At 42.4% G+C, this 23,320-nt stretch overlaps 1 protein-coding gene across 1 annotated transcript in view; it reads left to right on the top strand.

The window, feature by feature from the left end:
* Window positions 1–18,671: 18,671 nt before the first annotated feature.
* Window positions 18,672–23,320, top strand: part of CLRN2 (clarin 2) — a 211,175-nt gene continuing 206,526 nt past the window's right edge. The window contains exon 1 of the mRNA XM_069630335.1: window positions 18,672–19,001. Within this exon, the coding sequence (XP_069486436.1) occupies window positions 18,749–19,001 (253 nt within the window). The 5' untranslated portion in view covers window positions 18,672–18,748. The remainder of the gene's footprint in view (window positions 19,002–23,320) is intronic.

Here is a 23,320-nt window from a genome sequence, read left to right as displayed (position 1 = left end):
ATCAATGTTTTTAACTTTGTTATGGCAAGCAGAATTGAACTTGTCAATGCACCAAAACTGTATCCAGACTAACTGGAGAAAACTGTTTGGAACTGTTCATGTGGCGAATATCTACTCATCCCTAATTCGTCAGCGATCATCACTGGCTAAAGATTGTCTGCTGACTAGTACCTGCTGTGGCTGGCTCATCTCAAGAGGACATGTTTATGCTTTAACATTTAGTAAATGGTGAAGATTGTAAGTGAACACATTTTAGCAGATAAGCGTTCTTCAATGTTGTACATGCCCTTTTGTCTCTTCACTCTTATTCACTCTGATACCTATGACGCGTCCATGGCCTGTTTCCACCTCATGGGAGCGTGGGGGGTGACATGTATTTTCTAGGTTTGCCCATATTAGCCAAGCATCTGAGCCGCAAAAAGGCCTTTATGCTAAAGGACACAGTGTGATGAAAACACTTTCATATTGACTAAAGTGCAGAGCACAATGAAAATACATGTATGTTTAGTGTAATGCAGGCCTTCTTGCTATAATGCACAGTACCATGTAAACACATTCATAATTGGTTAAGCATGCCTTTTTGCCATATGAAAATCAGACTTGATGCAACCCCAAAAGAGGCATTCCAGCCCGAACTGCTTGGTTACATCCCTTCTGCACGAGACCACAAGCATTCCCAAACATGTTTCGGCCTTGTTGGGCCTCATCAGTGAGGAGTAGCTTTGGTCTCTAGGCACAGCAGGCACAGGACCACATTTGGGCATACCCGTCCAACTCGTGGTGACTTACGCAAAACAAAAGAGGTGATGGTTGGAAGGTTTTGAATTAATCCTAACCTCTGGAGTTGCTCTTGGCAACCCTCCAGACCATCGTTATTCGCCTGCCAAGCCATTACAAAAGGGGAAAGACCATATACAAATCAGCCTTGGTCCCACCACCAAAAGGGGCAGTACTGCCCAAAATGCTTGGTCACATGCCTTCTGCATGAGACCACAAGCATCCCCAAACATGTTTCAACGTTGTTGGGTACCTGGAAGGAGGGATAGTGCATATTTTCAATAGTCTGAAGAAGAGACTGTGTATTATTCTGCGCCAAAAGGTTACGACAGGGAAAGTGACACTGAGAGCTCACAACGACACAGGCAAAAGAAGGAGTCCAGATCCCATGCTTCTGGGAAGCATTAAAAATCTCACACAGATAGGGAGCGCCTACAGGGACTGGAGTTACAACAGCAGCACTGATTCTGAAGAAGAATGGACTCAGGTTCAAAGGCGCAGGCAGAATACAAAACAAAGAAAAGGTTTTGTTAAGGACCCCATCAGACAGATTAAAGCCATAAAGAGCCTTATGACCCCATACCATAAGAACGCTAAGTATTCAGTGTGAGAACATTTAGTACTTTACGAACAAATGATGTCATCATTTTTATATATAAAGTTGAATGTATGTATGTGTGTATGTTTGTCCGGTTATACAAATCCACACAGTTGAACCCACTGCTACAAAATTTTGAATGGATTCCTCATTTGTCTGTGGCAAGATTGTAGGTACTAGAAGGAGGCAAAATTTGGAAAAGTGCCTGAAGCAAAATGTTCGATATGTTGGTTATTCCTTTAAAATGTATCACTACTGTTTACAGTTCGAAACTGTTTATTAAAGCATTTTTAAAGGTAATTTTGAATTACATTTTTCTTTTTATCACGCCACTCCAAATATGGGAAATGTCAAGGTTACAGTTTACTTAAGTTCATTCCCGAGAAGAGAGCACAATCAATCAATCTTTCTTGGACATTTTCTCAAAGGTGCTGAATCCATTAAGTGACTGAAACATGCCGCAAATGAGGTGCCAGAGCAAACTGAAGAAAGACTTGCTGACATGAGGACAAGAGCAACATCCTCCATGGCACATGAGACACCAGAGCAAACTGAAGCAAGACTTGCTGACAAGAGGACAAGAGCAACATCCTCCAGGGCACATGAGACACCACTCGATCAGGACACAGGCAATGCCGGGTACCCCAGCTAGTTTGAAATAAAAGAAATGACATCAATTGTATAGAATTTGTAAAAATTGAACTTTACTCCAGAGTGCTCAAGTTTCTTTGCAGGACTGGAAGATCAGGATCATTATGAAAGGTCAATTTATAAGCCGCCATTCATGTTTATGTTTAGAACTTACAATGTGTGGAAGATCATGCGCCTAGGGAGTTTACACAAGAATTAAAATGTGCATCTGCACATACTAAATAAATAAATACATTGTTACACAATTAGTGCAGGATTTCCAAGATCACAGGACCCTGGATTGGGTCATAGAGCAAGCGACTAGGATTTATGAGATACAGAAACCCACAGACAATAAAAGCAACACCAAACCGTCAAAACCAACTGTTACCGGCTCATCCCGCTCCCCCGTAACTTGCTCACTCAGACACCAAATAAGACACGGGAGACCAGAAGTAGAAAGTTATAGCATGTAATGCAAGCAGGAGCCAACGCCTGGGAGGTCTGCTCTCCCTCACCACAGGCGTTGCCATCCTTATATACAGACGATTGGCTAACCCATTCTCTGCCAACCATATAACAAAGGTCCATATAAGGTACGGGGGAAGAGGGAAGAGTTTAAGTTTTGTGGTAGAATGTTTCCCTTGAAACTAGGCTGCCTGTGTCCTTGGGGGTCGGGTTTCAAGCATCATTCCATCACGTATGCCATGTAGTTCTCAGGAGGGGCCGAGGCCGACTCCAGCAGCCTGAGGCATGGTGTGCACGCATTCCACAGCACTGCGACCTTGATCGACTGGCCGACCATAACCCAATCTCTCCTTACAGAGGGCCTCAGGGAAAACAAGAGAAAGTACAACATTTGAGTTGGTAACACCAACTACCACCCTTGCTGCTGCAAAGGTGGATGAAGTGAAAACCGTCCCTTCTTTGGAACTGGAGATGGGGGGAGGGCATAAAAATACTCCTTCAGCTGATAAGCAGAATGAGAGGCAGAGGAGACCCTCTGCCCAGGCCCAATCAAACGGTAGTCAATCAGGGTGTCAAAACAATGACCCTTCTGACCCTATCCCCTACATAGGTCCTAGGTAGAAAGAGACAAGGCCATTCCAGGTTTTGTTTATTCTCCCCCGACTGAAAGGGGGATTTGAACTAGGTGAGTACTTCCCCAGGGAATTTCCCTTCGAATTTCCCACAGGAAAGGAGTAACATGCCACCTCCAAACATGAATTTTTTAAACACGTATCCTCCAAACCATAATTTTCAAAACAATCCTCCTCCTTCTCCCCGGTTCCAGGAAAATAGATCCCTGAACCAAGGACAAGGGAGAACCAGGACTGAAAATTACAGTGGACATTTTCAATAACCGGGTTACTTCTCTACAAGGGATAGTTACCCTTCTAGGGAGCAACAGAGGTATGAGCAAAGACTCCCCTACAACTCCGAAGGAAGAGTAAAATGTACCCTGTTGGAGTGCTTTGGGCACATGATGAGGGCTCAGTCAAACCCTCAGACCAACCATGTTCCTCAGAATGCCCCAACACCCAGGTCTGATTCCACAGTGGGGAAATGACTGGAGGAAAGTCCAGACAATCAACAGGTTCCTGAGGATGGGGCCCTGGTTGAAGGGAGATGCCAAGCCCTTGAGGAAGCTTCCCTTCTTACCCAAAAAGAACCCCTGGAAACCTCTCTTAATGACTCTTCCGCCCCCTGTAAGCTAGATCGCAAGGAACAAAGGGTAGGTAGAAGAGGCCAAAGAAAAACTCATTTTGAGGAGAAATTTGTCAAAATAATCCCCTTTGAGAGAGAAGAATCCCCAGAGGATTTAGGTAAGGACATCTTCTTGTTCAGGAATGGGGAAATCCATCCCAAAGAAAAATGGATCAAAAGAGACTCTGAGTTCAACAGCCTAGATATAGAGACCAACACAGATAGACAAATTCCTAGATCCCAACCATGCAATCCTGATAATCCCAAGACCGTAGAGGTATCGTCCCGTCAAACAGGTCTTGAGGACTGTTTCTACCAATATCATCTCCAAATGCAGATTTATTCCTACAGATTCCTGATCTCATACACTGGAACTCCATCTTAAACAGGGTGAGGTCTCCACGGAAACCACCCAAGATTACACAGCGACGTAATTTAACTTTACGAAGATGACCGGCGAGCTGGCACCCAACCCACACTTTCTCCATAGACTTGAGGCAAAAGAAGGCAGATTGTATGCTCCGGTCAAGGTACGGAGTCAGTGTGCATTATCAGATTTGGTGGATACTAGATCCCAAGCTACTCTTATATCTAAACAAGCTTTTGATCGATTGAATCTAGAAAGGGGGGAGAGTCACCAGATTCCCCTCATAACTCTTTCCGGACAACTCCAAAACTTTGATGGGAATAATATTTCCGTCGAAGTGACTGCAGATCTCGAAATGAAAGTTGGGCGACACTGTTTGAAACTCCCATTGATAGGAGTGACTCCAGAGGGCACTCCATGTTTACTGCGAAACAATTTCCTTCAGAGGTTAACACCTGGAACAACACCCGGAAAGAATTTTAAAAAAAATAATTTTATTTTATAAGGACTTTACATGGTTTTCAAATCGAGAACCTATAGCCCTAGCCATTCAATCCATAAAAAATGTACGTAAAATCACATTTCCACTGAAAAAGGATTAACTGACAAAAAAAAAAAGAAAGAGAGCAGGACAAGCTTTATCCAGTCCTGTCGTCTAGATAGCGTCTTGTCTATTTGACTCACTCGGTCTGCAAAGTTATTTTCTTATCCTTGATCTACTTGGGAGATTTTGTCAATTTTCTGAAAAAGAACTGTCAATGCCAAGTTTACTGACACCTTTTTTCCTTCGATCAAGGTCCGCCACCAGTTTGTGACAAACCAATTTTGGTACTTTCTAGTTATGTCTCCAAAGTGGTGTTCACGTTCTTTACTTAAGACCGGGCATCTCAGAATCAAATGTTTTAAGGATTCCGTTGTGTCCAGTTTGTCAGATAATGTGCAGTTCTTCTTTCTCACCCTTTTGTCTCTTCTCTGTAATATTTATCCTGTCAGAAGTATGTTTAGGCGAAAACGCATGAATGTTGATCTTAGGTGCCAGTTTGGAAATAGCCTTAAGTACATCCCCAGGTCATTTTATTTTCTTGTTGATGCGCAGAAGTCTTCGTAATTTTTGTACTTCATCACTTCGTCTTGTGTCTCAATCCAATCCCGCATCACTATCTTCTTCTTAATTCTATTCGGATTGGCACATAAGGATGCCTCAGTTTCGTTTACATCCAACATTGTGTTTCTACAGATTATCTGCCATTCTTTAAGTGTTGGGTCCGTTTTTTCTTTCATTTCTTTTTGAATTGTCGCAAAGCCTCCTTTCGGAACATCTCCAACACATTGACGATAAAGCTGGAGATCATTCGACCACCACTTTTAAGGAGGACAGTGCCTGCTCCCTTCTTATTATTTGGACTGGTAATGATTGCGGTAATTGCAATAGTGACCTCTAAAATCTCCCTTCCAGTTTTGACCATAGGTCCTCTGGCAGAAAGAAATAAGAAACACCAAAGACCTACAATTCAGAAAACTACTAAAAACCTGCCTCTCCAACACCGCAGAATCAAATTGAAACAACTAAACAATCAAACAGGAAACACAAAGAAGAGGTTGACAGAATTTAGAATGGCACAGACAACACCAAGGAACAACTAAGGGAAACCCCTACAATAACAAGAGAGACTATCCTCGGGCAATAGGACACAAGCGACAACCCCATGAGGACAGAAATTAGCATCCCTGCCCTACTCCATCCAACAATCTCACCCACTCCATGAACACCACCAAGTGCCATACTTAGATGGTATTGTGAATGTTAGCAGTTACCACATTTGGATGGAATTGTGGACGTTGGCACGCGCCGGGCCCAAACAGAGTTGTGAATGATGGCAGGTGCCACGCCTGGACATAGTTGCGAGTGTTGCCATGTGCCACACTTAGATGGGATTGTGAACGATAGCCTTCGTGAACAACTGGATAGGATCGCAAATGTCGTCCATTGGTGGATAAAATCTCGCCTGCTGCCTATAAGATATGCATCCCAAGAGGAGAACTGATGGAAGAGAAGTGGGTCCATATTAATCAGAAAAAAAGATATAATCCCAGACTAGCTTTAAGTGTGATTGAGGATCCCACTGAAGGTAGAGACAAGGAACCATCTGAGGAATGAAAGGTAATATAAAAACACTGCATTAAAACTAAAATATCTAACCAGTGAGTAATTAAATTAAAATGGTAATCTATGAGTGTTGATTGTAAATTATTATATTCTGCAATCATATCCAGGGAAATGATGTTTAAACAAAAATGCTTAAGAACTCTTTTTACTCCTCTCTTTAGAAAAACAAATGCAAATTCCTTCCAGCCTGGGAACTGGGGAAAGAGGAGTCCACAGAGGACCCAGAAAACCGGGAAACAAGAGCAAAGTCAAAGAACCTGAAGGTGTTGCTTTCCATACCCTGGAAATCCAAATGATGGATGGAACACAGACCACCAACTCTTGGATGATAAAGAGAGAATGGGCCGTTTTCGGTGAAGAGAAATTATTGTGGCTGGAGTGAGAAAAAAATTTAAAAAAACACACTCTCCTGCCTTTTCACACTAGTTACGTCATGAGAATAAGAACAGGGTAGGGGGTGTGTGGGGTATTTTCACCCCAGGATAAGCTAACTGCATTGGGCTAGAAGTTAGGCCCAGAGGTGCAGGAATGTTGAAAGCATACGGTTGACTGCCAGACAAAAAAGGCCAGAATTTCACCTTCAACTGCCAAACATCAAAATGCTGTTTCAGAGATATAAAACGAATTGCGATCTGTGTTCAAGTGGCAAAGCCAAAAGAAATGAGGCCTACTTTCCCTTAAAGGTGACAGATGCACTAAAGTGCAGCTTTGCTAAAACAGAGTTTCCATGGAGAGATGTGTGCATTCTGCAGCTTGCAACAATGAACAATTTAAAGATGAAACTCCACTGCCAGAAGTAAATTCAAAGGCACACATTAAGGACATTTGAGACATTGTCAGCTTATCAAAAATGTATTAAAATGAGCAGCAATTATGAAGATGAAGCAAAATGTATATTTTGTATTGCAAGATATTGATGCAGGCCTCATGTGTAAAGAAAATGCAGGAATTTCAAAGTATCATTTATTTTGATGTTCTTAAAAAGTGAAGTAAAGCTGTGCTTAGCCCAGAGACCTTTCCCCATCAGATTGCAAAGATCAAACCCTGCTTAACCCCTCTATCTGGAAATCTCTTTGAAGCCCCGGCAGAGACAGGAAAGTGTTGGAGCTTGAGCCTGGGAAGAGGGTTATTGGGGGTGGAATGACAACACTGAATAAACAATGATGCTCCTCATGATGGGATTTGAACTTTGTATAATGCTCAGAATTGAATCTTGTTTATGGTGAGGTCCAGGGACTGATGACAATTGACATGTTACAGGAGAATGTCACATGAGTCCGGGGATGGACTATCCCCTCTGCTCAAAAAGATAAGGACACAGATGGTCAATCAGCCGTGGGAGAAATAATGTTAAGTGTTTTATTGCAGACTAAGTCAACAGACAGCAGAGGACCCAGCCTGCATCTACATTTGGGGAAGAGAAATTTACTGTTTTAGTGAACTAATAATAAGCATATAATTAAAGGGTCTCATGATTATGTGGAAAATCATATTTTGTCAATTAACTTGGACAAAGTGACACCTAAAGAGATGGTTCAGATATCTCCAAAATAACTCATGAAGAGACCTATCTGTTGATAGAAATCCCCTAAAAATGCGACCCTGGGGACCAGAGTTATAAGGAAAAATGTGATTACAGCTTCTGAGAATAAATTTACAGATTGGAGATTTGGGAATATGGTCGCTTATTGAGTCAGATAACCTGTCGATAAAATCTCATGCTGCAAATTTGTATTCTTTTTGAAGAAATCACAAAAATATGCCATTCGCACCTGCAATCATGTGCTGGGGTCAGACACAGTGCATTGCGAACGGCATGATCAGACTAATTCAGATAAATATAGTTTGTGATATTATCTGTAAATTGAAGAAAAGTGTAATGCTGAAGATTTTAACTTCATATCTGAACATGTTCAGAAATGCCATTTCAAATGGGTGGAGCCATGACTCCCAGAGATGGAGCCTGGAATCCTAAGCATCAATTAGAGGAAAGGGGCTAAGCCTTGTCTAGGAGGAAAAATAATAGATGGCCAATCAGGATAATCAACCAATGAGCCAGTACATTTTAATTTAGACAATTTTGGGGTGTGGTTAGCACATTTTAAAAGTAGACACACAATGGAAAAGAGAGGACCAAAATTGCAAGGGAGACAGCAGGAGGTGGATGAGACAAGCTAAAAGGTGGATGAAAATCTGGAGGAAACCAGGAGAGAGGCAGGTGCTGGAGGCACCATTCTACGGACCCTGCTTTAAAGCATGGGGGGTTCCAAATGGTAAACTGAATCTCGGGGTCTGTGCTGTGTAGAAAAGTGGCTTTATGGTTAAGCAAAGGGAAAATAGCTAGCTAAAGGCATCCTCTAGAGACAGAGGGAAGAAGGTACTCTGAGTGAATGGGAACAGTTTCACTGTAGCGAGGCAACGGAAAAGGGTTTCATAATCTGAAAAGAGTCTGTTAATTAATGTTGTTATGCCAGAATCTTGCTAGAAGGGAAAGTGCACAGGGAGGTTAAAAATAAATAGTGCTGCGCATGTCAATTTATTTTACCCAATGGAAAAGTGCTACATTGTATTTAAATTATACTCAATACAAAGTATATTGTAAAGCACAATTGTACTGTCAGGTTCTAGGGTGCTGCATTAATTATTCTTACATTAGGGGTATTCTTATGAGTAACCCAACTCTGAAGTATTCTTTAGAAAAGTATTTTTTTTGTACTTGTTAACGGGAATGATTAGAGAGTCGAAATGAAAACTGTACATGTGGTTGTGTCTTGTATGTTATGACAATTACAGTTATAATCAGAATCAAATGTTGGTTTCAACCTGTTTGTATGTAGAGTGAAGCTTTGTCAGATAGGAAAGGTTTTGTGCCATGGAGTGAGGTGGCGTGCATTCCAATAACTATACTGTTATCATGATTTTGTTTAGTTATTAATGCATCTATACGATTTATGAACATTGGCCTGGTTCTTGATTCTATACTGTGGAAGGGATGGGGGTCCACTTTGGTGTTCCATGAGTCAAAAGCAGAGTTGGTCAAGAATCCAAATCTTCTCAATTGGTGTGATGTTCTTGAATGAGGAAGGGAGGGTAACTCTGCAAATTAATTGTTTCCCCATAAATATCTCCAACAACTTCTCAGTATCTGAATTGCCCTAGGGGCACAGCCATATGTCTGTCTCACTCTGGAGGAAAATGTGGTTGTATTTACTGAAAGTTTAAGAGATTCTTGGATGAAATGTGTTTGTAAGTGAATTCAAATCAGATCGGGAAAGCATACTTATTTAAGTAAACTAGGCCTTATTTTCGGTGCACCAAACTAATATAGTTAGAGAAACGCCATTTTGAATCATACATTTTTGCTGTAAGAATGGAGGATCCAAGTTTAGCTCACTGAAGCAGTATTTTACTTGCACTCTAGCTTTCTGCTGCTTCAGCAAATGATTTATGGAACCTTGCTTTCTGTGCCAGGAAGATGTTTAAGTATCTACCAAAACTGGTGAAAAGAGAGTATGTGGCTTCATTGAATGATAAATGCCCATCTGCAATGATATCTCTTAAAAGAGGCAAAACTGACTTTGGAACAATCAGGGGTTATCGTCTCTTCATGAAAGTCTATTGTATTAATTGTAAGTTGTATGTGCTCTCCTCATCTGTGTTCATCCACAGTGCTGTTATTAAATCTTTTCTGAAGTAACTTCACCTGAGATTCAAAATACAGAGGTTGGTTTCCTCTACAGAATTTGGTGCCTTCACCTCCGATGAATTGACTGAAAGTGTGCCGAGAGGACCTGTGAACAAGCTCTTTTGGCAATGCCCTTGGACCATTGAGGAAGGTAAGACACTTTGGGGACATTTTAAAGTGAGCGGTTCTGAAAATGAAAGCAAAAAATAGCTTTTACACTTTCATGTTACACTCCAGCTCACTTTGCTGCCTGTCTGTGGCATAGGAGGGCAGAAAAGCGGAGATGGCATCTCAGCTTTGCTTTCCTCCTCCATCTCAGGAGAGCACCTCATTTACCTCCTGTATGAGATTTACATGTGGGCATAAAGCAAAAGGATTCCAATGGAATACTCCTCACATTAGCATCTGCTAATAAGTAGGTGGATTGTATTGTAATCCATTACATAACGCTGCCTGCAAAGCGTGTTTGCAGGGTGTAGTTTATTACTCTCAAAGCGTGGAGTCAAAGGAAAGAGATGAGGCGACTTTGCCTTGCTTTACTCTTTACTTTTACACTCTGCTCTGAGAGTGTTGATAATTGCATGCAGGGAACCAGCAAAACGTAAGTCTTAAACAGGATGTTGCTGAGGGTAACACCCATGGGCAGGGGAGCCCTTTTGCCAAATAGAGAAAGAATTGCTTTTATTCGCGGGAAGGTTTGGTAATATAATATAATTATTCTTGTTTTATTGTGTCTATGGTAACTGTTATTCTGGATTTGTTAAATAGAGCGTTCCTAAAAGATCTGTCTGGTCAGAAGATAGCCGGCTGCCAATAGGAGAAGCACTTGTATCGTTACACAACAGTTAAGGGGTAAATGATCAGTTTAGGTAAGTAATACCGGCTGCCAATAGGAGAAGCACTTGTATCGTTACACAACAGTTAAGGGGTAAATGATCAGTTTAGGTAAGTAATACCGGCTGCCAATAGGAGAAGCACTTGTATCGTTACACAACAGTTAAGGGGTAAATGATCAGTTTAGGTAAGTAATACCGGCTGCCAATAGGAGAAGCACTTGTATCGTTACACAACAGTTAAGGGGTAAATGATCAGTTTAGGTAAGTAATACCGGCTGCCAATAGGAGAAGCACTTGTATCGTTACACAACAGTTAAGGGGTAAATGATCAGTTTAGTTAAGTAATATTCTTGCATGAACAATTATTGAATGAATGCAAAACAAAAAGGTCTGTGCACAATTCAAAACCGATGAACATGTGCAAGGCTGATGGCAGAGAATACTGTACGGGTGCTGAAAAGTGACTGTATGCACGAGACTGCCTATCTACCCGTTCCCAACTGAATACAATTGTGCTGCCATCGACATGTTGCTTCAGCAAAACATATTTTGGTGAAGGATGTTGTTCTGTTCTTGTTTTACCCTAGCAATGAAACCTGATTAAGCCTATACTCCTACGTGTGTGCGTGCATACGTGCGTGCGCACGTGCATAACCATCAAAGTTTCTCCACCCGTCTTTGGGCAACTGCCAATGCTGACATAATGTGGGATTTAACTGTGTCTGGACGCCACTGCGTGGGGCATGGTTACTGGTTAATGGTAAGATGATGGTCAAGGAGGCCGAAATGTGTTTCGTCACTGCTTTATATTGTGTGGTTACTGAGTGGTCATTCATGAGCCTGTTGGGTCTAGCAGCATTTCAGCACTATTGCAAAAAACATTGAAAAGAGCAGCACAGCCTTCATTAAAAGTTAATCCTTGTCTACCCTTGTGAGAATGGGAACAGTCGGTCACAGCAAGTAAACACTTCCCCTTAAGGGAAGTCCAGCTCATTTTATGCACACAAATGAGTTGCCCAAGAATTGCAGTTTTTTTTAGATCAACAACACTTTTTCACATGTAGTGATCTCAAGAACCAGTTGCCGGAGAAATGTACATTTGAACCTGATAATGTTGTTTATCAAAGAGGAGCTTTAGAGACTCTAGAATCCATAGTCCACCAAAAGTAGTATGATTAATTCTTTCTGGTACGTGGACCCCACTAAGGGGCATTGCGAATCCAAGAACAAAGATCTGAAAGATGCCCATGGGAAACTGAAAGAGCAATTAAAAGAAATGGAAGCAGTTCGAGCTGTGCCCCTGTGAACAGATAAGAATACAGCAGAGTTTATCCGGCACTACAAAGGGCACTACCACCAAAAGAAACTCCAGAAGATATTTTAGAGTCTTATAAACCTGCTATATTGAATCTTGCGCCTGATCAGGCACCAGACCAATCCCAAAGCAGATGCAGCTTTTCCATTGGGTTTGCAGATGCAATTCCAAAGCCTTGATTCATCCCTCCGTGAACCATCACCAAACAGTCAATCTACATCAATATGATCACTGGGAGTATCTACATTGCAAGTCCTTAAACTGAAAAATCTATAAAGGCTGTTGTACATGGGGTAAGGGTAAAACAGCTTCGGCATTGTTTGGAGATTATGTGATGTCTATTTTTGTGTTCCTCTGTAGAGCTGCTATAAAATCCTTACTGAACTAACTTCACACGAAATTCGAGTTCAGAGTTTAATTTCCTCTATATCACCATGAGAAGTAAGGCAGGCACTGAGAAGCTGGTATGGAATGGTGACAATTATGTGATTGCTCTCATTTGAGGATCATTTAGGTCACTTAGAAAAAGTGACTGGTCTTACCGAAGTGGTGAAAATGTCAAACGTTGGTGCAAGTGTTGGAGAGGTTTGTATTGTCACCAGTGAACTCCTGCCAAGCTTGATCTGAAATAGCATCATGGCTGGAGGAGCAATAGAATGGGATCTCGCCTGTTCAGAGGTTATGTTATGTTGATTGATACCATGCACCGCTACGAGTAAGGTGCCCTGAACGAGCTGCTGCTGAGAATCCACAAAGATGTCAAACATATTGTCTGGCCTACCGAACTCACTGAAGATCGAAAGATCCCTCCTGAACTGTGGCCATGGAGAATGTCCTGAAAATACAACAGCTAAGGAGCTATCAAAGATTGCAATACTCTTTTAAGACCAGCAGGCTCGAAGAAATGTGTCTCCACCAATCAGGTACCGGCTTGTCCGTGGGCAGGATGTATTTGGGACTGGATTGTGCACTGGATTATGTGTGGAAACACTTTGAAGGAATGAATTAAGATCAGTCCGCGTTGAGCCGGTTCCCATGAAACATATTTTCTTGCAACTTAGCGATACAATTAATTTCAAATAAAGAAAATACAAGTGGTGCACATAAAGTGCAAAAGGAGATAATGTGGAGGGATAATTCACTTGTCGGTGGTTTTAAATGTCTCTCTTATGCCTTTGTTTTCAATTTTGTAATATCTCTCTCTTATCCCATTCTCTAGTGCTATAGTTCTTCTTTTTCAACATGGACACATAACTTATAAATAGACTGCATTGATTAAGTAACATCATAAGACCACTCCCATAAGGGTTGCCGTCATGTTATATTTTATGTAGCCACAGTCAGTGAAGCTGATGGTACATTGCTATGGGGCCTGACAGCGGGAGTCTGCAGCCATGATGCAATTCTGACATTGCAGTAGGGCCTTGGTGCTGGGGTACGCATGGAAATCAGACTTGCAAATAATAAGAGCTGTTAAGAGGACATGAGATGATGGAAAGTAACTGACTGTGCAAGAATTGGGAGCAACAGATAGCCCCAAGGTTACCGCTTAATAGAGACATTTTGAGAAAGAACCATGTCACCCATGCTGAGCTGAAGTGCTGTCCAGCCTCCTTATGTACATGACGAAGTGCAACTTCAAGAGCTGTAAATGTGCCCATTTGTAGAACCTGTCCATATATGCTGTGACAACTGGGACTCTATGACGATGCAGTCAGGTCTGCTGGCAACTCAAAGATTTTCACCTCTATCACTTTAGGGAAACAAGACAGTGATGATTCAGGGCTGTCAGGAGATCAAAGCATATGCATGTACTGTAGCAGAAGTGCACACGCTTGCCTGACCCAGCTCATATTTCATGGGTTTTGTGTGTGTGTGTTCAGCTATCTGCCATTTGTTCCAGGACTGTGCTGCTTCTACAAGCTGCACAGCATTGTAAATAATGAGCTTTAACACAAAACTGTCCCAGGCGTTAGATATTCAAAGAGTCTCACACACACTGGCCTTTCAACTTTGAGCCTAGGCCGAATGCCCTTGTGACCAATCCAAACCTCCTCTATACTCCTAAAGTACATCATAAAAACATTAAGAGGTAAGAAACCCTGCAATATCCCTTTTGTGGTAATGATCATGGAAAATGTGATCACAAATTAATTATCCAACTGCTGGACTGTAAGAAACAGAACTTACTCCACAAAAATCAGTCAGGATTCACATCTCACAGGAGCACAGAAACTACTATCCTTTACTTGAGAGTACACATACTCAAAGCCCTAGACACTAGCAACCCAGCTGTGCTAATCTTCCTAGATCTGCCAGCAACATACAAAATGGTAGGTCGAAATCACCTACTTAGCAGACTCCAGAACTCAATGGCCATAAACTGAACAGCTCTGCAATGGCTCACACTGGTCCTTCATGAGTTATCTGCATAGGCCATGCTAGCAGACTTCAAATCCACATATTCCACCCTGAAAAGGGCTTTGTCAAGGCCCTGCCTTTGCTTCCTGGTTATTTAACATGTTCATGAAAGCACTAGCAAATCTCATTAAATCCTTATTAGCAAAATTCCAACTTTACAGGGATCATTCTCAAATCGCCTTCCACAAGGACTCTGATCTACTCAATAACCCCACAATCACAAATTGCCTACTAGTTGTTCATGACTGGATGACTGACAGCAGCCTATAGCCACAGTGGGGGGAATGCAGAAATCATCTTTTTCGGAATGCCCCCTGCTGTGACCCTCCCATTCAAATGGGCTGATACAATGGGCAGCCCTCCTACCCCAACAAACAAAGTCAACTACTTTGATACCTACAGGACCCAGCGCTCCCCCTCAGGCCACAAATAAAAGAAGTAACTTGACAATCACACTACCAGCGCCACATGCTGTGGAAAATAATATCACTCCTAGAGATCGCTCAAAGGATCAACCTGACGGGAGTGCTAGTCTTCGGCAATCTCGAGGACTGCAGCAGCTTAAGCTAAGGGCTTTAACAAGATACTAATTCCACAATACCAACTCATTTAGAAAATACCAGCAAAACTACAGAACTCCATCACTTTAGGCATCAAATCCCTCCAGTGGCTTCCCATTGGATCCAAATTCGAATACATTTTAAATCTAGGTTCATCGTGCACAGATGTCAAACCTCAGAAAGGCCTTACATACCTCCCCACTTTTATGACAGCCCACCAACCAGGCAGATTGCTTAGATCCACTGCTGAAAACAAACTAACCCCATCAAGTTTGGGAGGCCGACCCTTCACCATGGCCACGCCTACTTACCAGAGAAACATTCCCAAAGAAGTAAGACTAGAAAAAAACGACCCAATCACACAAAAAACCTCAAGAGCTGGCTACTGAACAAAGTATCACTCGGTAATTGAATCAATGCACTCCTAGATATGTCTTCCCAACCATTGAACACAGTCCCCCTAGAGTAACCTTTCTAGCCTGAGATAGGGTTGCTGGCATAACTAAATATACTTATTAAACATATGTGTCCTGCAATACTCTGGCAAATTGCTATGCAGACAGTTCTAACTGTATTTTGCTTAGATGCCGGATGGCCGTAGTCGCTTTACAAACACAAACGCCTACAGATGGATAGATTTCAGGAATGTACATCCTCTGTAACCTGATTGTGTACTGCACTACCCCCTTTGACATGCTTGTTTATCGGGATGTACTCTTGTACTTAGATTGGATACTGCACTTCTCCCACACCTGACAGCTTTTTGGTTTCCTTTATACAAATGTACCTCCCTCGACCCCTATTTTTGTCCCCTCTGAATTTCATTCCCGCTTCCCCTTGGCACCATTTGTTGCAACTGGTTTGCAACAAGATGCCTTGCAAAAAAAACAATAAAATAAACATTTAAAAAAATAAAAAGCATTCTGGTGGGACACAAATATGGAAGTGCAGCTGCCAAAAGACACATTTCATTGCACCCACTGTGGCAGGGTGCCTTATGAGGCTTGCACACTAGAGGAGTTAATGCATGCCACTTTCAGAGATGCTGAAAGCCAACTATATATTGCAACCAGTGTCGATGACAAAAACAGTGGAGCTCATCTTGTTTGGCCCGGTAATAGTACTTAGGAAATAGTCACTGTTAACACGAGTGGATGTGGTCCTTGTGTTTCTTTTTAACTGGTTTTGTGACAGGGTGTTAGTCGGGAATTGAAATCTGGGTTGGACCAGGTTTCTCTGTCTGTTTACACCTCATTCCAAAATTAATTGTTAATGCCGCCGGCCATGTATGTGCATGGCAGGAGGTATTAGCACGAATCCCTATGGATTTCATTACATTCATTCAGCTCCAAAAACCTGGATGAATCCTTATGGCTTACAGCACATTTCCATCCACATGAAAATTCAGCTGAGCAAATACGCATTAGGATATTCATCACAGAGTGACTAGGTAGGTATTGAAGCAGACCTCATGCTCCAGCTCCTATGTCCCTGCTGTAAAGCCAAGAGATTGCGAAAGATCATAATTTACTCTAGGAGACCATATCTCTCCCAGTACCAAATTCCACCCGTATCAATATCACGAGGACGGATACAGTAAAAAGAATTTGATGGTGGACAGCAGGAGGGTGTTGTAGGCTCACAACTCATGAAGGGGAGCCTATAGCTACAGGTTTCTATGGAACGTTTGGCTTGGCAATATAGTGGTCTCTAGAGAGGAGGACTCCCCTCACTAAGGATTGGGATGAGGAAGAGAGACGATGGGGTCATGCCATGGGAAATCATGAATACATATATAGAATGTGAAAGAAATCAAGGCGATTGCGCTAATTTCCCTCATCGCTAATTTTAGCAACCAATATGGAGGTTATTCCTTGAGCGGATCATTGGTACTACATAAGCAACTGTTCTGTACGACTGTGCTCTACGGTTATGAAGCCCTGATGGTTAACCCGATTCAGTTTTTCCATAACCTTGAAGGCCGTTTCTGGAAAAGAACATTGGGATAGAAATACTACGGTTGGAATTGGGCTTAATGTCTCTCATTGGAATGGCCTGGAAGAGGCAAGGAATACCTTACATAAGAGCGCTAAAAGAACCCCTGTGCCCAGTGCTGCGGACGCTGGGAGGTATAGTGTAGTCGAAACCAGCAGACCCCTACAGAAAACATGCGCAAACAAGCTTTGAGAACATTGGGTGGTCTCCCGATTGGACGGAGGGGCTGGGGTGCTATGATCAGTAGTTTTGTAAAGAAGGTCGAGAGATGGGACTGGGTAGCAACTATGACCATCTCTCGGCTTGCACATTAGACAAAAATAATGTTTATATGGCCCGTAAGTTTACATTTCTTCAGCCATATCTGACACGCTGCCCGACTTCTGCTGTGTGCCAATTCTTATTACTATTGTGTATTGGTCAATTACAAGTTCTTGTTAATGTGGGTGCTCAGTTAAATATTAGTGACTCAACCGGTAGGATGTGTAAAATTGAGGGCGTCTTGGAAACGCTGAACCTGTAGGATGTGTAAAATTAAGGGCGTCTTGGAAACGCTGAACCTGTAGGATGTGTAAAATTGAAGGCGCCTTGGAAGTGGTTAGACACGTTTTCATGAGATGCAAAACTAAAGGTTCACTTTACAAGTGTTCGTTTGGAAATCTAGTGTGAACATATGACTACATTAAATCAGATCAGTTTTGAAAAATGTCTATTAATACTTCGACGATGTCTCTGAATTTAGCACTTTATAGGGTCTGGTGTGTAATATTGAAATGTTTGACATGATTGAATTTGATCTATGTGGTGTGATTAGGTAATGTATGTAACTTTGTATGCAACTTTTATAATGATGAAATCTGAAATTTTAGATCATTATTTTTAGTGTATGAATATGTGTATTTTTTGAAATATATAATTGTAAAGTTTTATAACTAAGACACATTAAATAATGAAACACACATGGGTTTCTATGGGTTTCTATGAACAGTAATGGGCTCCGTGGGAAAATCAGCTGCTGCCTGAAAAAGGAAATATTTGTAAATGGTCAACGTCGCATTTTAGTTATGGGCTAAATACAGATGCAGTTTAGCGTAAACTCTTCAAAATGTGCACTGGAAATGCAAGTCCTGTAAATAACAGGAATAATAGATTCAACAACCCCGGGTCCAGGCCATCAATTTTCGGTTTTAATAACGTTGCTAGGAGCTTTGACAACAGTGACATTTAGAAATGGGTCACAGGGGTCACTCATGCAAGCGTTATACCTACAATATAGCTGTCAGAAAAATAAATGTTGCCAAGATTAACTTTACAATTTCATCCTTCGCAACCCGTTGGACCAGAGGCTGTAATCGGAGAATTTACTGCAGGAGACAATGGAGCCGGCGGGTGAAATTGTAGTACCGCTAGGAGATAGGGTTACGTCCTCGTGGAATCAGCTCGAAGCAGCTATTTCCTAATGAGACTTGCTCAGGCCGCCGTCGCAGGGGTTCCTTCTAACCGCTGATGTGATTGGACTTGCCTTTATTGCCATTGCAACTCGGTCTTTCGAGGTTCAAAGGCATGGGCTTAAAAGGCGGCTCTTTTGAGGAAGTGGCCGCGCCATTTTGTGTCGCTCAGCACCGCGACAGCCTTCAGGAGAGCTACTGCCACACAACAGCCCTGAACATGGTGTCCAGAGGTGCCTAAAATGCCTGGGTGCTTCAAAAAGACCCTCTTTTCTTTAGTTTCGGCCTTGAGTTTTGCCTCTTTCTTGACCCTGACAATTGCCATGGGAACGCAGAAGTGGATGACTGGAAAAATCCTCTGTCAAACGGGAGTGGATTTGGTGAACGCCTCGGATCCGGAGATCCACAAGTTTATTGGCGACATTTATTATGGTCTCTTCCAAGGTGGCAAGATTCGACAATGCGGGCTGGGCGGACGCAGCTCAAAATTTAAAGGTAAGTAAACTTTTGACTGAAAGCCTAGTGAAGAGAGGTGCTGTAGTGGCCTTTCAAGCGGGCATTTGTCTGTCGGGTGTTCTACTAAATAAATTAGCGTGTGCGGCTCACTTTACTTGTGACGTCCACAGCTCTCGAGAAGTGCAAATGGTTGCCAGAGCCTTGATAGACTACACAAGTGGTAGATGTATTCATCGGATCTGAATGGGCAAGCAATAGGTAATACGCGTGGGAATGAGAACTGTCCATTTCTGATTATGTGTATTAAATAAATATACCTCCATGTAAAGATCCAGTCATATGGACATACCCAGTGGAAGGAAGCAGTAAGTAAGCCAAGAGTGTACATTGGTCTGGTTTGATTTGTGAACAGTTCAGTAGATGTCCATGATTCTTAGGGCCTGATTCACAAAAGTGTTTTGTAATGGCACAACCCCATAGAAAAATGCTATGTGGATCAGGCCCAATGGCAACAGTTTTGGCTTTAGTGTAGGCATTGGAAATGCATTTGCCAGGCACTGTCGTAGAGGTAGTAACTTGCCGTCAATGGTAGCAGCTGCATAATGGGGCGAGTACCTCGGCATAGTAGCTGTGCCTGGAAAATGCTTAATACTTATACACAAAACAAAGTCAAAACTGTTGGCTTTGCCAATTCTTGTTTTCAACAGGACTTCAGTGAAGGACATGCGTAGTGCTTCTATATCGAGTGGCTAAAGGCAGATTTGGTTAAGACATTTTTATTACACCAGCTGTGTGTTTACAGCTCCAATTAAGTCATTAACTCTGAGAAGACCGCTTTGAAAAAACACTGGCAGGCACTTCAAGCACAGAGTTTGATGGTACGGCTTGATAACTGAATCACTGTCACACTGGCCCTCTCATGTGCGACCATTGTACCAGAAGCTCCTACTATGCAGTTGCACAGTTCATAGGGGGAGTTTCAAACACGTAAGAGTAAGGGAAACTCCTGTCTCTCCCGGTTGTGATTCTCTGCTCAGCAATTAAAGTACTCACTCAAAATGTGCCTAAGCCCAAGGGCAGTCTATTGTCCCCCGCCAGTTTGCAGTCTTCTGGTATTTCCCCAGACTACAATAGTGCAGATGATATTTGGTTTCTCCCCCTTACAAATTGTAGGGGTAGCCTTGTCCTGGTGAAGGTGGACTTAGTGTTATTTTCTGCCGAAACGTATGGCTCATTCCATTTGACATGGTATATTAGTCAACTTTCCCACATTTGAATACTGTGTGTTTCCATACATAGACCTTGGTTTAAGTGGCCCCTATGGAACAGTGATAGGAGGCCTCTGTTATTTACAATGGGGATTCCCGAGGGGCCACTCTCCTTACCCTTATGCATAAAGTGATTTTTCAAATGGGGATATGCTAGTAATATTATATGTTTCACAACAGTTGAACTCTTAGTTTCTAGCACTTGTTTTGGTTTTCACATTTAGTGTTTTTGTGTTTCTTACTTTACTGTTTTTGTCTCCTTTGCAAAAATTGTGTATAGGAAATGCATATGATTCATACTTATGTCTAATTGGAAATGTATACGATTTAAACTTTTGTTTCATTTATAAATTAGGTTGCAATTCGGTGCAACCACCTTTTGTGTAACAATTGTGAATGTTTTTTTGAGATGATTCGTTCATTGTTTAGGGTTGCTGCCGTGGTACCCCATTGGGGCACACTACATTCGAAGTGAATATTGTGATTGGATATCACAAAATGATTCCTGGTGGGAACACTCTTTTGTGGTTCTTAATAGATAAAGCTAGCTCAAAGAGCTTCCGGGAGGATTTGTTTTGGGCAGGGAGGGCGAAGCAGTGGGTGGGAATGGCCATAGGTATTAGCATAATCATGGGCAGTCAATGGTTGGATAAATAACCAAACAACACCTACAACTTTTGTGTCCCTCTTTGTATGCCATTTCTCCCCAGCTGTACTCTAATGCAATAGTTTGGCTTATAGGTGGTGTTTTAGCACCACCTAATAGCCAAAGCTAAAAAAGAAATGCACATGCTACAGGAATCATGTCACCTGGCACAATTTACCACCATTGTGTGCGATATCCCATCTGCATTAAAGCACCACTGGAGCAAAACAGAAAAAACATAATAATGTGACACAACAGACTTTTGCAACACCCAGTTCAGTTTATGCAATCTGGTCTCAGTGTTTGCAAATGTGGGTGATGGGACCAGGCTGCAGGGGTGTTGCTAGGCCTGGAAAAGGTCTGGGGCTACGCTAATATAGGGGCCGTCGGAACTGGGGGCTAGCCAGCCTTTTGTTTGTAGCCCCTGTGCTTCTATCCGGGGCTACAACCAAAAGGCTATAGTCCTGCCGCCCCCCCGCCACACCCCCACCTTCCCTAGCAACGCCTCTGCCAGGCTTTCCATTCCTATAATACACAGAGCATGGGTAGGCACCTGATGGCATCAAAGATCACAACATATCTAAAGATCTTTGTAAAAGAAAAAGTTGCAATTACTGTTTAATATAATATCCAGCCCAACATCAAAACTCACACAATGATGTGTAGTGACCCTTTACACCTCCAACTGCATCCAGATGCAGACACTTTGCACCGGTGCACGCTCAATTGAGCACAATATGAGCACTAGGTAAAACACTGCTTTAGTGCAAAAAATCTATTCTTTCAATACATATTTGCACCAGGGGGAAATTTGCCCTGTGCTAATTTGGAATGCTATAAGCAGTAGGACAGCCTTTGCCATGCAGCAAAACTGCATTGAAAGCATATGTGCGGTATGCTTGTACTAGTGGAATATTTGCTGTATTGTTAATGCACACTTGCCCCGTGTCAGCATGTCTGTTATCTGGCCGCAGTGCGCAGGCGTGCTTATGAAAGCAACAGCCACAGAAAAGGATTCACATTACGCATCGCCCCAGGCCTTGCTACGGCCTCAAAGCAAGTTTTGCTCTTAACACATTTGGGTATCAGCTACGGTGTCGCATCGCATATTGCTTTGCGACCACCTTCACACGTTCTGCTTTTTTCAGAAATCACTTGCGTGCATCGATGAAAATTCATCGGTCGTCGCAATTTTGAAGGCGTCATACATAGCAAATAAACCCGCAAACAGCACCGCTTAATGCACTTACGCTACTATTTGCAGAGCACAGCCCATGTCAAAAAAAATGGAGCCATTGAATTTAGCATACATTTTTCTGATTCCATAAAAGAGAATGGAGCAAACAAGTTTTCCCCCAGTCCGTATTATCTAAATATCTTTTCACGAGGGCAAAAATAGATCAAACGGTTTTATTTACTTTTTTTTGTTGCATAACATGAAATGAAATGTCAGAAACGCATTTCTTTTTGTTATGCAGCAAACATAGAACTAAAAAGGTCTGATTGTTTTGCCTTAGTGCAGTCATCTTTACATAATACAAATAGATAGTCACAAAACCTGTTTACTTCATTCCATAGTATGTAAGCCCGTGCTCACTTTTTAGCACTGGTGAGAAATGTGATAATCTGGCACCATCAATGAATTACCAGCGCAATAATAAATGTGCTCTATTGTGAATGTCATTACATCATTTATTTCGATGGGAATGTCGGAGCAAATGTACGGTGCCCGCAAAGTTCGGTATTTACCTGAGGGTACGGACGTTTTCCATGAGACAGTGTTTTTGGACTACGAAGGAAAGCTGGAGGAGTGTTTTTAGATTGACAGGCAGCTGTCTTTATAGACACAGTGGTTGATGCCTGAAATTGTGGCCCCCAATGATCACGCAGACACAATCTGGTGTGACAATGGCCATTATTGCCAACTCAGCTACAATGCTCACACCTGTGTTACACACCTATGCTTGTTCCTTAGCACGAAAGGTAAGTGTCCAAGAGGGATCACTATAGGGGTAGGAGGCTGGCAGGGGATGGGGCTTTATTTGTCGGTCAAAGCTCTGGGGCTGCAGTGCTCTCTGCTGCTTGCCCGCGCTGCAAATGCCTTTTTCGCACGCTGCTCTTCACTTTCACTTTTGTCCTCTTGCGAGAGGTCGGGCATGCTCTCGTGAGAGTATGCTCTACATACCTCCTTTTGTTGGAAAACGAAAGCAGGCAGTGCTACTCCATATCAAAATCTGTGAATCGTGATGGTCTCTTTCTCTCCTTCTGGGGTCAACCTTCTCTGTTTTCCTTCCTTTCTTGCGGGTACTCTGCGTCCTCCTGCTGGTCCGTTGCCGCCTACTGGGGTGTCTGGCTATACCCTTCCTGCTCCTCCTGCCTTCCTGCCATCTCCTTGCTCAGAGTTTGCAGTCTTTTGTCGATCCTTCTTTCTTCTCCTTTCTCCT

This window comes from Ambystoma mexicanum, chromosome 6q (assembly GCF_040938575.1).
Source record: "Ambystoma mexicanum isolate Mex_15411 chromosome 6q, UKY_AmexF1_1, whole genome shotgun sequence".
In the NCBI taxonomy this organism is placed as follows: Eukaryota; Metazoa; Chordata; class Amphibia; order Caudata; family Ambystomatidae; genus Ambystoma; species Ambystoma mexicanum.
Note: the sequence above shows the minus strand (reverse complement) of the source record. Positions and strands in the feature narration are given on the sequence as shown.